At 54.5% G+C, this 15,682-nt stretch overlaps 1 protein-coding gene across 1 annotated transcript in view; it reads left to right on the top strand.

Annotated features, from left to right (window-relative positions):
* Positions 1-15,682, top strand: part of STRA6 (stimulated by retinoic acid 6) — a 33,223-nt gene that overhangs the window by 14,480 nt on the left and 3,061 nt on the right. Inside the window, exons 4-15 of the mRNA XM_030931232.1 lie at positions 260-326; positions 656-741; positions 1,948-2,087; positions 2,421-2,444; positions 2,626-2,792; positions 4,250-4,372; positions 6,681-6,748; positions 6,929-7,005; positions 7,271-7,332; positions 8,903-9,065; positions 13,176-13,251; positions 14,216-14,349. Of these exons, the coding sequence (XP_030787092.1) occupies positions 260-326; positions 656-741; positions 1,948-2,087; positions 2,421-2,444; positions 2,626-2,792; positions 4,250-4,372; positions 6,681-6,748; positions 6,929-7,005; positions 7,271-7,332; positions 8,903-9,065; positions 13,176-13,251; positions 14,216-14,349 (1,187 nt within the window). The remainder of the gene's footprint in view (positions 1-259; positions 327-655; positions 742-1,947; positions 2,088-2,420; positions 2,445-2,625; positions 2,793-4,249; positions 4,373-6,680; positions 6,749-6,928; positions 7,006-7,270; positions 7,333-8,902; positions 9,066-13,175; positions 13,252-14,215; positions 14,350-15,682) is intronic.

The following is a 15,682-nucleotide window of genomic DNA, read 5'->3' as shown; positions in this document are numbered from 1 at the left end:
TACAGGCTTGAGCCACCGCGCCCGGCCTCCTTTAGTCTTATAACCCCAGAGCCTGGCATGGGGCCGGCACATCACAGGAACACGAGGGCCCCAGAATGACCCTGAGAAGGTGGGACTGGGAAGGCTTGTGTAGGAGGGATCAGAGAGTTGAGGGAGGTAGCGGGTAAAGCCTCAGTGTGAACAGTCTTGAACCCCCGACCCATCTGCACACCCAGTGGGGCCTGTCGCAGGCCTGAGCCAGCCTTCCTTTGCTCTGTAGGGAAGTGCCCTCCTGCCACACCAGCGTACCACCCGGCCTGTACCACGCCTGCCTGGCCTCGCTGTCAGTGAGTCCAACCCAAGTTGAACCTGGCTTGCAAAAGCTACTGCCAGCCTGGCCAGTGGGACCCGTGTTCCCAGTGGGGCTGGTGAATGGGGGCCCTGGGAGATCCTGGGTGGGGGGAGCTACCTGGGAGTTCTCCCAGCCTGGGGGCCCAAACCAGGACGCAAGTCCAACCTCCCAGATGTCTGTCACCCCTTGACCAGTCCCCGAGATGCCACAGGAGTGTGCACTGGGCAGGTAGGGGATATCCCGGGGCCTGAGTCCAAGCCCTCAAACTCAGACCCTCAGGGGAGGCCTGGGCACCCCAAGCCCTCTTCTGCGTTCTCCTTTTAGATCCTTGTGCTGCTGCTCCTGGCCGTGCTGGTGAGGCGCCGCCAGCTCTGGCCTGACTGTGTACGCGGCAGGCCCGGCCTGCCCAGGTTGGTGCCATGTCTGGGCACCCCCACTCAGGGTGCCCAGCTGACAGGGTCACTCTGGGAGGGTGGGTGATTTGTTAGGTACCTAAAAGGTAGCTCTGGCTTCAATGACATCCCTACCTCCCTTAGCCTGGGGCTTTCCTCACGCCCACCCAGGTCTCCAGGTTTAGTCAGGACCCCCAGAGGAAGGGGGAGGAACTTGCACAAGCCCACCTGGGAGAAAGGACTCCAACCCAGACCCTAGGGTAACAAGCCTGACATGACCTAGCTTCAGAGTGTACCTTCTCAGGCAGCCCTCCATATGTGGATTGACGTGACCATCCCAATGCCATCTTGACCCTCGTCTTCCCTGAGGGTATCATCTGGACCCTAATGCTTGAAGGCAGATTTATGGGGACTGACCTCTAGCCCCTATAGCTGGAACTTTCTTCTCCTATCTCCTTCAGCCCTGTGACCCCAGAGCCTGCCTGGACAGGCATGATCCTGAGGAGATGGGGCTGGGCAGGCTACTGCGCGAGAGACCAGAGGGTTGGGGCAGGGACCAGAGGGTTGGGGCAGGTGATGGGTGGTATAGACAGCTTCACATCCCAAACCCAGACTGTGCACCGAGGCTGGTCTTGCTGTGCTGGTTTTGTAGGGAACGAGCCTGGGGTCTCCGGTTGGCCCCAGAAAGAGCTTGCCCTGGCTGGGGCAGTGCTTGAGGGAGAATGAACCTCTCAGAGCGTGAATGCAAGCTGCAGTGCAGAAGCCGAGGGTCTGAATGGCTTGCCCTGAGCCCAGAGGGGTGATACCTGGGACAGCCATGCCCGCTGTCTGCCCTCTGCCTCGGGTCCACACCCAGCCCAGGGCGGCGGCCGTTGTACAAGGATGTTGTGACTCGCTGAGTTCTCTGAAGGTTTGCCAGCTCAGACAGACCAATTAGTGTGGAGGTGGCTGCTTCCTGGAGCTTCCAGGGTGGGCGGAGGGAGCAGTCTTAGAGCTTCTTCCCACTGTATGTATGTCCCAAGTCACTTTGGCACAGGACCCAGAGCTTGGTAGATAAGAGGCACTCCACAAATATCTACGGAATGAATGAATGAAGGGGTCTTATTCCCCCATCTAGAAAGTGGGACTGACTCTACCTCCTTGATTTATGGAATACAGCCTGGAGGTAATGGGGGTGCAGGGGCTGAGTAACTCCTTCCTGCCCTGTCCTTGCCTCTGTGCTAGCCCTGTGGATTTCTTGGCTGGGGACAGGCCCCAGGCAGTGCCTGCTGCTGTCTTCATGGTCCTCTTCAGCTCCCTGTGTTTGCTGCTCCCCGACGAGGACCCATTGCCCTTCCTGACTCTTGCCTCAGCACCTAGCCAAGGTACCCACTGCCCCCCAGGCCCTGAGGTTGGTGTGATGGGATGGGAATAGGGTGGGGTCTCGGAGTTTTAAGCGGAGCTCAAGGAGATGAGGGTAACAGGAATAGCTGTCAATGAGATGGGCTACTATCCTGAGACATGACCTCTTCAGACCATCCAGTCTTTACAATGACGCCACAAAGTATGCATATTAGCCCCATTTTGCAGTGGAGGAACTGAGAGCCAGGGAAGTAGTATCTTAAATTGAGTATTTACTCAGGCACCATGCTAAGCGTCATATATATACCTTCTCATTTTTCCCTTGCTAATATACTGTGATTATTTCCATTTTACAGGTGGGAAAACTGAGGCTCCAAGAGGTAACTTGCCCAAGATCAGAGTTGAGACTAGTGAGAGCCTGGATTTGAACCTAGGGCTCTTGCCTGCTGAACGTGCTGAAGGGCTTGGAAGCTGGAGACAGGAGAGAGGCCTGGGTGGGCTCACCACCGGCCTCATGTCTGCTCTTCCAGCATGGGTCTCTCTGCTTGTTTCACCTTCCAGGGGCCTGGAAGATGCTGGGACTGTTCTATTACGCTGCCCTCTACTACCCTCTGGCCGCCTGTGCCACAGCTGGCCACAGAGCTGCACACTTGCTCGGCAGCACACTGTCCTGGGCCCACCTTGGTGTCCAGGTCTGGCAGAGGGCAGAGTGTCCCCAGGCACCCAAGGTAACCGCTGACCACAATGGCCTAGGGCAGAGGGGCGTGCAGAGCAACCTACTCAAACCACAGTGCCTCCTTTGAGCTCTGGTTCCATGACGGGCCGCCCTGCAGCCTTCCATTGTGCATGGGATTCCATGTCTTCAAACACATGTCCCTTCCAAGATTGACTGCTCTGTGGGAGAGGCAGGGAACAAGGCGGCTGGGCCCAGCCCTCAGGAGCTTTAAGTCTAGGATGGGGCAGAGAAGGAAAAGTGGGCAGAGTAGGTGGAAGAGAAAGCCTGAAATGGCCCCCCTCCCCCAACGCCTGTGTTAGTGATTCCCCAGCTTCCCTTTGGTCAGGCTGGAGAGGGAATGGAAGTGAAGCGTGATGGAGGCCGGCAAGTGTGAAGTCAGGGATGGTCTTAGAGGGACAAGAGGAGAATTCCAGAACCTCAGGACCTTGCTCACTGGCTGCTGGCTGGAGCTGTGAAGCTGTCCAGTCTAGAACCCAAAGAGTGATGGTACAGGCTTTAGAGCCAGACAACCTGAGTGTGAATCCAGCTTCACCACTTCATTCATTCGCTTAACCATTCATTCAACAACATATTTGAAGCACCTACTCTGTACCAGGGACATTTCCAGGCACTGGACTACAGCTGTGAACAAGACAAACACAGTCCCTAGCCTCCCAAGAGCTGTCATTTCAGTAGGGGAGATACGCTACACAAACAAAATGATGCCAGGTGGTACCAAGTGCCTTGGGGAAACAGTGCCACCTTTCTGAGACTGTTTCTGCATCCGTCCCTGGAGCTGATAACACCAGTGCCTCAGGGTGGAGGTGAATCCGTCCCTGGAGCTGATAGCACCAGTCCCTCAGGGTGGAGGTGAAGACCTAGAGGTTGCTTTGAGAGGGGGGACTTGGTGGCTCTTTTTTACCACCTAGAACGTGGCACATACTAAGCTCTCAATAAAAGTATATTGAACCAACAAATAAATGAATGAGTATACAAAAGGCCCACCCCCAGGAAGTCCTCAGCCCTGGGAAGTAGGGCATAGACTTTGCTGATGTTTAGGTTGAAAACTATATGTAGGCAAAGTCAGGCTTTCGTGTGATTTTCAGAACTGTTCCTAATGCTCCGGGAACACAGAAACAGAAAGAGGTGTTCTTTCCAGGGCTTATTCCAGCCCTGGTTGAGGTGGGTGTGGTGGGCAGGAGGGAATCAAGTTATCTCCTCCTCTTGGCTCCTCTCAGGCCTGTGGGGGTCCAGGAGCCTGGGGGAGGGGTGAGCTTCTCTGCAGGGCTCAAGAAGGGGAAGTGGGCAGGTTTGCGCTGGGTGGCGGTTTGGGACCACGGAGCTGAAGCCTTCCCATGACCCCCCAGACCATCCTCAGGGCCCAGTGTGAGGTGGGAAGGGCAATGGATTCTGGTTCTTGGCTGGGGGAAGAAGGTGGAAGGTAGTCTGTCTGGGTGTTTGTCTGTTCAGATCTACAAGTACTATTCCCTGCTGGCCTCCCTGCCTCTCTTGCTGGGCCTCGGATTCCTGAGCCTTTGGTACCCTGTGCAGCTGGTGAGAAGCTTCAGTCGTAGGACAGGAGCAGGCTCCAAGGTAAAGGGGCAGGCTTGGGGTAAGGTTTTCCTCAGCACCCAAGACAGCCCTATTCCCCCATATCTGTGGTCCCAGATACATGGCCGTGCTTAATGTAGGGCCCAGCACAGAACAGATGCTCAGAAAATATTTGCTGAGACTGCTTAGTCCTCCCTCCCCAGGCAAAGGCTGGGCTGGCCCTTGACTGGCACCCAGGATACCCGCGGCACTGGGCTGTATGAATAGTAGGGACTTAACAAAGCAGAACTGAGTCAGAAGCCAGGAGAGTCATAGCTCTGTCTGTGAAACACTGAGATCTGGCTGGAGAGACAGCCTGGAGCCTTGTGCCTAATCCGAGTTCTGCACATACTGAGATGATTAAGGAAGCACCCAGGGCAGAATTGCATTATGAATCAACTCTAGGTTGAATGTGGTTGAATAATTTCAGATAAAGGGGACGGCTGGGAGGGCTTCCTAGAGGAGGTAGACGTTAGCAAGGGCCTGAAGGACAGGGAGATCTAGAGTGAGGAGAGAATAAGGAGCAGACATTGTAGGCACAGGAAAGAGCATGAGTAAAGGGGAAGAGATGGTTTTCTGTCTGTTTTGTTCGCTGTATTTGCAGCACTGGGTAGGCCTTAGCCCTTAATAGATACTCAGCAAATATTTTTGAAGTTTTGATTAGATGGATGAATGGATGGATGGATGGGTGGATGGGTCAAAGGAAAGGTGTATGGAAGGAAAGATGGATGGATGAATGCCTCATGGTAAGAGAATTCTTAGAAGATACTTCGATCTTATTGAAAAGCCTTCTAAGGACTTACCATGTCAGGCCCTGGGCTCAGTGCTGTGGACTTGGAGCTGATGGACTTGTGTCTGATCTCCAGGAGCTCCCAGTGTGGTGGGGGAGACAGATGCAGCACCAAATACCTACAGTGCAATGTGAAACGTGCAGCGGGTGTTGGGACTGCGGGTGCAGGGGGGGTCCAGTACATCTTTCTGGTGAGGGAGGAGGAAGAGGAAAGCTCTGCAGAGGCCCTCAAAGGGGAAAGAAGGACAGACTTAGGAGAAAGGCTTAGGACATAGAGGCCAAAGGGCTTGGCTTCTCTTCAGACAGGGCAGGGGAAGGAAAGGCTTGATGAGGCACCTGGGCAGCCAGCAGGTAGATGGTGATGCCAGCTGCTGGCCCAGGGAAGGTGGAGGGAGGAGCAGGTGCTCCCGGGACAATGTTTGGTCCTAAGTGTGTGTTGCCCAAAGTGTGGAGCTCAGCAGAGGGGCTGGGACTGGGTGTTAACTCGGCAAGGTCAGACTGAATCCAGAGAATGAGTGAGATCCCTAGGCAGGGTGGAGAGCTCTGGGTCCATTTTGGGCTTCTCTGGTCCAAGAAGGCCCACAGACTCCAGGCTCGGCTCCCATGTGGCAGGCAGGGAGTTCTGAACACTTGTAGCTCCTGCCCTGCTGAGGCTCACACTCCTCGAGGAAGCCCGTGTCCCCTCCTGTTTACAGCTGGCTCTGAAGAGGGAGCGACCCCCCAGGGCCACGTGGTGCCCAAGGCATGCCCCTTTACCTTCCCTTCCAGGGTTTCCACCACCCCACCCCTCTCTTCATTGCCAGCATTTCCTCCCAGGCTTGAGAGGTGCAAAATCCTCTTTGGACTTTGGTCAAAGAGGTTTAAGTCTCAAAGGACCCCCATCAGCTTTGAGCTGACCCACTCCTGCCCTGGATCCCAGGGTTGTCATGGCAACAAGTGACAATCGCCTATGTTCTCCCAGTGATTCAGGGCAGGGGCTCGCCCCATCTTCCCATGGACCTCTGCCACCTCACAGGCAGCTTAAGGCCTGGAATGTGGCTTAGACAAATCTGGTCACCCTTGTGATCTCCCTTGCGTAGTAGCAGGAGGAGAAGCCTGAGGGGGTCTGACCTGGAATGACCCCTCCTGTGTCCTGGCCTGGGATGTGCCCGTGGGACACAGCTTCCCTTTGCCCCAGTTTCAGCTGGCAGAGGCCAGAGGGCTAGGGGTGGGAAGAAACAGTGATGAGATGTGACTGAGCAAAGCAGGTGAGAGTTGGAGACAGATCTTAGGAAGAACTTCCTGGCGTTGATGGTTCTTTGACAGGAAACTGGCCTTGTATTTGTGAGAGAGAAAAGGGAAGCTTTGGAGTGCATGGATCTCAAACCCACAAGTCAGCCCCCTCCGCACTCACCACCACAGCCATGGCCAAGAGGTTTTTATGGAGCACCTGCTTGGTGAACACTCTAGTTCCCTGAGCCAGGGACCCACGAATGGGTCGAGGCAGGTCTCATCTGCTTGTTCAATTGTCTGTCTCCACAGGGGCTGCAGAGCAGCTACTCTGAGGAATATCTGAGGAACCTCCTTTGCAGGAAGAAGCTGGGAAGCAGGTGGGGTCTCCGACACACCCTCTGTGGGCCAGTGGATCAGGCTGGTTAGAAGCCGTGCTTGGGAAGCTGGCACTGGGCAGCATGGCAGGGGCAGAGGGGCAGAATGACCAGCCTCTGGGGCTGGCCCTCAGGGAAGGGGCTTCCACTGAGGACCCCACACCTGCTTGGGTCTTTCTGCAGCTCCCACACCTCCAAGCATGGCTTCCTGTCCTGGGCCCGGGTCTGCTTGAGACACTGTATCTACACTCCACAGCCAGGTATGGGATTGGGAGCTGAGGCCGAGCGTGACAGGGGGTGTTACTCTACCTTGCACAGAATAGCTTCAGTGGAGGACTGGCTCCTGCTCCCTGGAATCCTTATCATCAACAGGGACAACTACCAGCTTGGGACAGGGGGAAGACCCTGGCCTGGCCTTGGTCATTCAGAGTCCTGCTGGCTGTTTTCCTGGGACCCTTGGGAGGGAGGAGGGCTCCCGGGCCTGAGTGGTGCTGTTCACCACACTCCTTCCTTTGAGGACTACAGGATTCCGTCTTCCGCTGAAGCTGGTGCTTTCAGCCACACTGACAGGGACGGCCATTTACCAGGTATGTCCTGCACCCTGTACTGCCATCTGCCTGTGGAGCCCTGCCCTCAACCCCCAAGCCTGGAGTAGCTCCGGCCCAACCCAGCTCTCTAGGTGCTCCATCCAGAACCCTAACCAGGTGCTGCAGGCCATCTTGGGAATTCTGGCCTACCCAGAAGGGTGGGGGTGTTCACTCTTGTACTCACAAAGTGACTCGGAGCATTAATTTTGGAGGCCACATAAACACAAATTTAAATCCTAGCTCCACTATTTACCTCCTGTGTGGCCTTGGGCAAGTTATTTAACCTCTCTGAACCTGTTAGCTCACCTGTAAAAAGGAGGAAATAGAGTAATTTTCCTCTTTGAGTAATTGGGAAGATTTAGCGAGATAACATGTTTGATAAACTCTGCCTCACCACCTCCAAAAAAAGAAAAAAGAAAAAAGAAAAAACAAACAACAACAATTCAGATCCTGGGAGGTAGTTATAATTATTCCCCACTTTACAGATGGGGAGAATGGAAGCTCGGAGAGGTGAATTTGACTTGGCCAAGTTTCTGCACAGCTGATATCTCGGCATAGCCTAAGTTTGAATCCAAGTCTGTCTAGCTTTAATTCCTGCACTCATTTACTTTCACAACATAGAAAAACCGGAAATTTTACATTCCAAAGTTTAGATAGATAGATGATGGGTAAATAGAGGTGCAGACACAGTCATCCCTCAGTATCTGAGGTGGACTGGTTCCAGGACACCCCTCCATTCCAAAATCCAAAGGCTCAAATTTCTGATATACGATGGTGTAGTATTTGCGTGTAGCCTACACACATTCTCCAGTATACCTCGTTATCTCTAGATTACTTACAATACTGAACATAAGCGCTATGTAAATAGTTGTCCCATGGCTGGGCGCGGTGGCTCACACCTGCAATCCCAGCACTTTGGGAGGCTGAGGCGGGTGGATCACAAGGTCAAGAGATTGAGACCATCCTGGCCAACGTGGTGAAACCCTGTCTCTACTAAAAATACAAAAATTAGCTAGATGTGGTGGCATGGGCCTGTAGTCCCAGCTACTCGGGAGGCTGAGGCAGGAGAATCGCTTGAACCTGGAAGGTGGAGGTTGCAGTGAGCCGAGACTGCACCACTGCATTCCAGCCTGGCGACAGAGCAAGACTCTGTCTCAAAAAAAAAAAAAAAAAAAAAAAAACCAAAACTTGTTCTACTGTATTATTTTTTATTTGTATTATTTGTATTGCATTATTATTTTTTACTGAGGGTTTTTCCCCAAATATTTTTGATCTGTGCTTGATTGAATTGGTTGGTCATGGATGTGGAACCCACAGATATGCAGGGCCGACTGTATGCAGTTATGGTGCTTGAAGGCATGCCTTTGGCCTATTAGGCTATAATTGCACCTGTCTGTAATGTCCTCATTTAGAGGCATGAGGACCCTGCTCTAAGGGGCAGATAAGAACACTGATGGGCAATGGGCATGTGGCTGGAGCCTGTGTGCTGCCAATTTCTTCCCCAAAGTCTCCCCTGTTAGTACAGAAAACCCTTTCCTGGGATGGGGCCCTCACTGTGGGACTCTTCCAGGTGGCCCTGCTGCTGCTGGTGGGTGTGGTACCCACCATCCAGAAGGTGAGGGCGGGGATCACCACGGATGTCTCCTATCTGCTGGCCGGCTTTGGGATCGTGCTCTCAGAGGACAAGCAGGAGGTGGTGGAGCTGGTGAAGCACCATCTGTGGGCTCTGGAAGGTGAGGCCTCCAGGGAGCCCCTGAGGGCTGCAGTGGGGAATGAAAATGGGGAGACCCAAGGTCTATGCCCTAGTCGGCCATGGACACACTGGGGGCCCTTGGGCACATTCCTTCCCCTCTCTGGGTCTCAATTGCCTCATCTCCAAATTGAGGCAGTTGGCGCTTCCAGTTCTGAGCTTCCATGAAACCTGAAGGGACATCTCAGCAGCTCCTGCCCCTTGCCTGCTTCTGTGGCACCTTCCCCTACCACCCCCAGTGTCTCTGACCAACTCTCCAGGAATGGAGATGAGGAAGGCCATGGGCTGGGTGAGATGAGGGTGGGGAAGGAGGGAGGAGACAGCGATGGAGGACGGTAAGGATTTCTGAGCGAATCCTCATGGCAGAGGGCTGGTGTTGGGCAGGGCGCAGGCTTTCTCTTCCCAACTCCCTGTCTTTTGGGGCCATCTCCTTTCTCCTTCCCTCCTCTGACAATGAGCTCCTGAACCAGGGAACCATCCCGGCCTTCGCTTCTGTGGTCTGATGCCTCCTGCAGCCACCTACTTACTCTGCCTTCTGGGCGCTCCCAACAGCCCTGTGGAGGGGACTGAGAAGTGTCCCCACTTGACACATGGGGAGGGATTTGCCTGAGGCCATCCAGCAGGGCAGAGTGCAGCCAAGAGAACGCAGGGTTCCTGAAGACTAGGCGGGGGCTCTCTCCATCACCTTGGGGCAAAGCCCCGTGCTCAGGACTAAGGAGGCATGCACCTTCTGCTGACTTGGGGGCCCCAGGCTGGGACGGACAGGCCCCCGGCTTCTGAGGAGTAACGTGATGGTCAGAGCGTGGGCTGCCAGCGTTGCAGGTGGAGGTGTGGCTGCTCCAAAGCTGTACCTGACCATTAACATCATCCTTATCCCACAGACCTGGGCGTGCTGGTCTTGGGGGGGGCAGGGAGTGGGGAGTGGGCAGAGGTGCACGAAGTGACCGCTTCCTTCCCTGACCACCTCCACCATCTCCCTGAGCACCTCAGTTCCCATACTAGAGGCTGCCCTGGAACTGCTGCTGAGGCCCACAAACTGGACAGGTGACAAGTTCTGGGTGAGCTGAAAATGACTTCTCCTGGGAGATTTTTCAAGCTGGTTGCAACCTGGGTCATAGGCAGGTGCAGACATGGTCCAGGTCAGTCCACAACCAACCTCAGACCCTTGCTCACAGTGACCCTGTAGGTCAGCATCATTGATCCCAGCTCACAGAGCAGGACATTGAGGCTCGAAGGCAAGAAGAGACATGTCCAGGGCAAAGGATTCTGCTTCCACTCATCACGCCTTATATTTTTAATTGCATGTTACAGTTTCCAAGCTCAAAGGCTCCCACTTTGGATCTTCTTGGGCCAAACAGAGCAGCATCTACTCTCTGAATTTGCAGATGAGGAATACTGCAGCCCAAGAGGATTAGAGATATGGGTTCAAGCAATTCTCCCATTTCAGCCTCCCAAGTAGCTGGGATTATAGGCGCCTGCCACCAGGCCCCAAAGCCACCCCACAACCTGGGCTCCAGTGTCCCTTGGTCTGTCCTTTGGCTAAGGAGCTAATGTCTTCTGAGCTCAGAGCTTCTTTAGGACTGCCAACCAGCACTTGGACCATAAGCCTGGCATCACTCACAGAGAGCTCAGGCTGAGTCAGGCAAACCAGATTATAATCTCTGTTCCATCACTTACAAGCTAAGTGACCTTGGGCAAAGTGCTTTACCTCTCCTGACCTCAATTTCCCCACCTGCAAAATGAGCGCTGGAGTGAAAAAGGAACACTTGCCCTTGAGGCCCTCAATCACATGAGGGAAGACAGATCTATCCCCCAAAGCAGGGCCCAGAAGAAGGCAGGCACAGGATCCCAGAGGTGGCAAAGAGCAGGAAGATTGTGTGAGTGCTGGGGTTTGGGGGTGTCCAAGTTGGGGACCAATGGAGGGAGAGAGAGGTAGGAGGTAGATGGATGGAGAGCAAAGGCCAGGCCTGTGGCCGAGGGGGCTGCTAACTTTCACCCCGTGTTAGCCTGTACACTCACCAGGCCAGGCTCAACAGGCGGGCTGTTCACATCCTGGCAGCAACTGGTCCAGAATGTGCCCTCGCTGCAGCCCAGCTGGCTCCAGAAGGGGGACCACAGAGGCTGGAGCTATGCATTTGCAGTGCTTTCTCCCAACCTTGCTTCTGAGAAAAGTGTCCTGGCCAGGGCCCTGGAGGAGGGAGCTAGGGACCGGCAGAAGGGCCTGGCTGTCTGTAGCATCATTTTTAGTCCTGGCTGAATCCGGCAAGCACCCGGTGACTTCAAACCCTGTGCCAGACCTACTGAATCGGAAACTCTCAGAGTGGGGCCTAGCCTCTATGATTGAACAGCCCTCCCAGTGATTTTTTTGTTTGTTTTTGAGGTGGAGTTGTGCTCTGTCGCCCAGGCTAGAGTACAGTCACACAATCTTGGCTCACTGCAACCTCCACCTCCTGGGTTCAAGCAATTCTCATGTCTCAGCCTCCTGAGTAGCTGGGATTACAGGCACATACCACCAGTCCCAGCTAATTTTTTTTTTTTTTTTTTTTTTTTTTTTTTTGAGATGGAGTCTCACTCTGTCTCCCAGGCTGGAGTGCAGTGGCACGATCTCAGCTCACTGCAACCTCCGCCTCCTGGGTTCAAGTGATTCTCCCGTCTCAGCCTCACGAGTAGCTGGGATTACATGCGCCTGCCACCAGGCCCGGCTAATTTTTGTATTTTTAGTACCATATTGGTCAGGCTGGTCTCGAACTCCTGACCTCAGATGATCCACCGCCTCAGCCTTCCAAAGTGCCAGGATTACAGTTCCAGTGATTCTCATGCAAGCAAAGTTTGAGCACCACTGTAGTAGGCACCCAGTGAATATTGGCTGGTTGATTGATTTCAATTCATTGCTGATGGAAATAAATCATGAAGGCTCTGCCTTTGAAAAGTCCCCAGAGCAGTGGCTGTCAGCCCTGACTGCACACTGAATCACCAGTGTTGCTTTCACAGGCTAAGGCTGGGTCCCACCCACAGAAATTCTGATTTGACTGGTTTGGGTGCAGGCTGGGCCATGGGCGAGTTTTAGCAGCTCCAGGTGATCCTAAAGGCGATGTCAATGTGGAGACCCACCGCTGTAATCCCTGTGGCTCTGTGGAATTAGCACTCACCTTTTCTGTGTTTGCTTTCCCTGCGCTTGAGATTCTGGTGGTGACACGGGCACCAGGAACACTTCCCTGGGCTGACTAATGAGATCAGGGTGCAGGCATCTCAGGCTCATTTTGGATCTGCTTGGAAATGGTTGCACACCTCACTCTATCATTTCTAGCGGCATGGCTGGCTGGGCGAAGCCCTCTCTCTGAGCCTCAGCTTCCTCTTCAGCCCAGTGGGAACAGTTCTTCTGTCTAACCTCGTGGGGTTGCCGTGACAGTCCAGAGCAAGGCTGGATGTGGATGTAAGGTGGGAGAGTTGCGGCCTGCACCCCTGATATTCTTAAACATCCAGGCTCATTCATGACACACCATCATGCACGCACTCATTGTGTGCATGGCCAGGGAAGGGGTGAGGGAGCTGGGTGACAGCGGCCGCCTCCCTTATTCTGATGGACTCAGGCCACACCGAACTCACACCCTCTATGCCCTGAACAAAGACCGTTAGTGCAGACGTGGATGGGGCCTTATGGCTCACATTATCCTGGGAGCTGGGCAGCATAACAGCGTGCCCAGCAGTATGTTCACGAGCAAATGGGGGCCTGGGGGAGATGGAGTGCCCTCCTGAAGGCCACATGGCCAAGAAGCAGTGAAGCTGGAGGCAGATGCCAGGTTGGATGGAGGTCCCGCAGCAATGGAAGCAGCAACAGCAGGGTGAGGACCAGGTCTGCAGACTCAGAGCTGGTTTCATCTCTTGGCTACTATGTATCACCGGGATGAATGGGGTGGCCGAAGTCATTGGCTTACTAGATCTGAGAACTGGGGATGGGGCCAAGAGGCCTCCATGCAGAGTTCATTGTGGGGCAGGGGGAACTCCCCACAAGGCACCACCCTGGCAGGGGTTCCGAAGACCCCAGGAGGCTCCAGGCCCTGACCTCTCACTTTGTCCCCTCTCTGCCCACCAGTGTGCTACATCTCGGCCTTGGTCTTGTCCTGCTCACTCACCTTCCTGGTCCTGATGCGCTCACTGGTGACACACAGGTGAGTGGCAGGCTCCGGCTCACCCAGTGCAGAGGTGGGGAAGGAGTGGGAGTCCTGTGGGTTTGCAGGGAGGCCCTGGGGCTAGAGATAGGGAAGGGCTCTGCCAGCCCAGGCTGTCAGGGAGCCCACCTGAGTGTGGCTGTGCTGCAGTGGAGGGAGAAGGTGGGGCCGGGTCCTGCACTTGGACCTTCCTGTCTGGTTGGGGAAATGTCTGTGAGTATGAGGGACATAGGGCACCACCAACTCAGGGCAGCTGATGGAGAGTAGGGGCCACCGGGTGGGCTGGATGAGAGGGAAGGTGGCCTGGGGAAGCTGTACCTTCCCGGGAATGGAAGAGATAGGAGGTGAGGACTATGTGGACGAGAGCAGAGGCTGGGGTGGCCCTGCCATGTGAGAGCGTAGGTGAGGGGTGGCCTGGGGGCATAGCGCTCTGGAGAGGTGGTGCGGGTCTCGCCATGCTGCCTCACTTGCCCTGCAGTGGTGAGTGGTGAGGAGCACTGAAGGCCCAGGGCAGGTGGAAGGGGCAGCCCGAGCACTTACCCATGTCAGAGAACTGGCCCATGTGCCCTCAGAGCTCCTCCCAGGGGTCTTTCTCCACAGGTCACCCCTCCTTCTCCTGGCATTCAAAGCTCCCCAGCCTGTGCTTGCCTTGCCTCTTTCCCAGGTGGCTGTGCTGTGTGTCACTTCCATTCTCACTGTTGTTTGTCACTTTTCTGACTTGGCTCAGGTTGAGCCTTCTGCCTGGTTTTGTCTTCCTCGTTCACTATTTAAGACTGCCCAGGTATCACCTCTTCCAGATATCTTGGGTTAGTGGCCTCCTCCTGGCTCCCACAGTTCTGGGACTCCCTGCTGATGGCTGTGGGTTGAAATTCTATTGGGAGTTTGGACAGTTGCTGGCCCAGAAGAGGATTTAGGAAGACAGTGTCGCTTCCTGAGGTCTGTGCCTCCCTGGCTTCCACCCCAGGACCAACCTTCAAGCTCTGTACCGAGGAGCTGCCCTGGACTTGAGTCCCTTGCATCGGAGTCCCCACCCCTCCCGCCAAGCCATATTCTGTTGGATGAGCTTCAGTGCCTACCAGACAGCCTTTATCTGCCTTGGTGAGCCTCCCTTGCCCGCCACAGCCAGCCTCGGCCTGGGCCTCACCTCAGACACTGGCCCCAGTTGAAGAGAAGAGTGCTCAGCAAGTACTGCCCTCAGGGTTTGTCTGGAAATGCTCTGGGGCGACAGCAAGAGGAGGGACCCCCCCTGCCTTCCCTGCCCTTAAGAAGCTTACTCAGGATGGGGGTACAGGAGCCCTTGGGAAATTGAGTGGGTACCCTCCACATGGAGGTGAACCCTGGGTGCCATCAGATGTTCTCATGGGGGGTGGACCCAGGTCTGGAGGTGTCAAATTCAAAATGGTACATTCCTGACTGGGCGCGGTGGCTCACACCTGTAATCCCAGCACTTTGGGAGGGCGAGGCAGGAGGATCACGAGGTCAGGAGATGGAGACCAGCCTGGCCAACATGGTGAGACCCCGTCTCTACTAAAACCACAAAAATTAGCCGGGTGTGGTGATGTACACCTGTAGTTCCAGCTACTTAGGGGGATGAGGCAGGAGAATCACTTGAACCCAGGAGGTGGAGGTTGCAGTGAGCCAAGATCACGCCACTGCACTCCAACTTAAGAAAGGGCTGTGCCACAATTGGCTACCTACAAAGGTAATGAGACCCCTGTCACTGAGGGTATGCAAGCGGAGTTCCATGGATATTGTTGGGGTCTGCAAAGGGGGTCTTGCCCTGAGAGAGTTGGACCAGATAACCTTCCAGGACCCCTACCAGCCCCAAGTGTCTGACTCTCCCCTTGGGTACTGCGGTGAGAAAAGCACTCTGAATGGTGAGGGGCTGTGGCCAGGGTTGCACATCCAAGGGCCTTGTATCTCTCTCTCCATTTCCTTCCATTCTCACCTCCTTGAGGGAGGAGAAGGATGGTAAAGGAGTGGAGGAATTACTAGGACAAAAGCCATAGCATCTCTTCTTGGTAGCCCTTATGCCTCCAGGCCTTTTTGTAGGTATTCTCTAATCAGTTGGCCAGATTATTTCAATAGACAGTCCTTGGGCACCTACCATATGCCAGGCTCTAGCTTGAAGGAATGCAAAAATCAGTTTAAAATGTAGTCTTATTCCCGAGTAACTCAAACTCAGGAGAAACTGGAGGGAAATAACATTTGCAAAGTACTTTGTGATTTTAAGAGTTTCCACAGACATTACCTCATCGGATCCTTACCACAGCCTCTGAGGTAGGGACTATTATCCCTGTTTTACAGAGGAAGAAACTGAGGCTCAGTGAGGTAAAGTGACTTGTTCAAGGCAGCATAGCTGGGCAGAGGCAGAGCAGAGATCTAAAACCAGGCCTGCCCAATTCCAAAGTCCTTGATTCTGGGGGTGGTA

The sequence above is a fragment of the Rhinopithecus roxellana genome, chromosome 5, assembly GCF_007565055.1.
Source record: "Rhinopithecus roxellana isolate Shanxi Qingling chromosome 5, ASM756505v1, whole genome shotgun sequence".
Classification (NCBI taxonomy): Eukaryota; Metazoa; Chordata; class Mammalia; order Primates; family Cercopithecidae; genus Rhinopithecus; species Rhinopithecus roxellana.
This window is presented reverse-complemented; position numbering and strand designations above follow the sequence as displayed.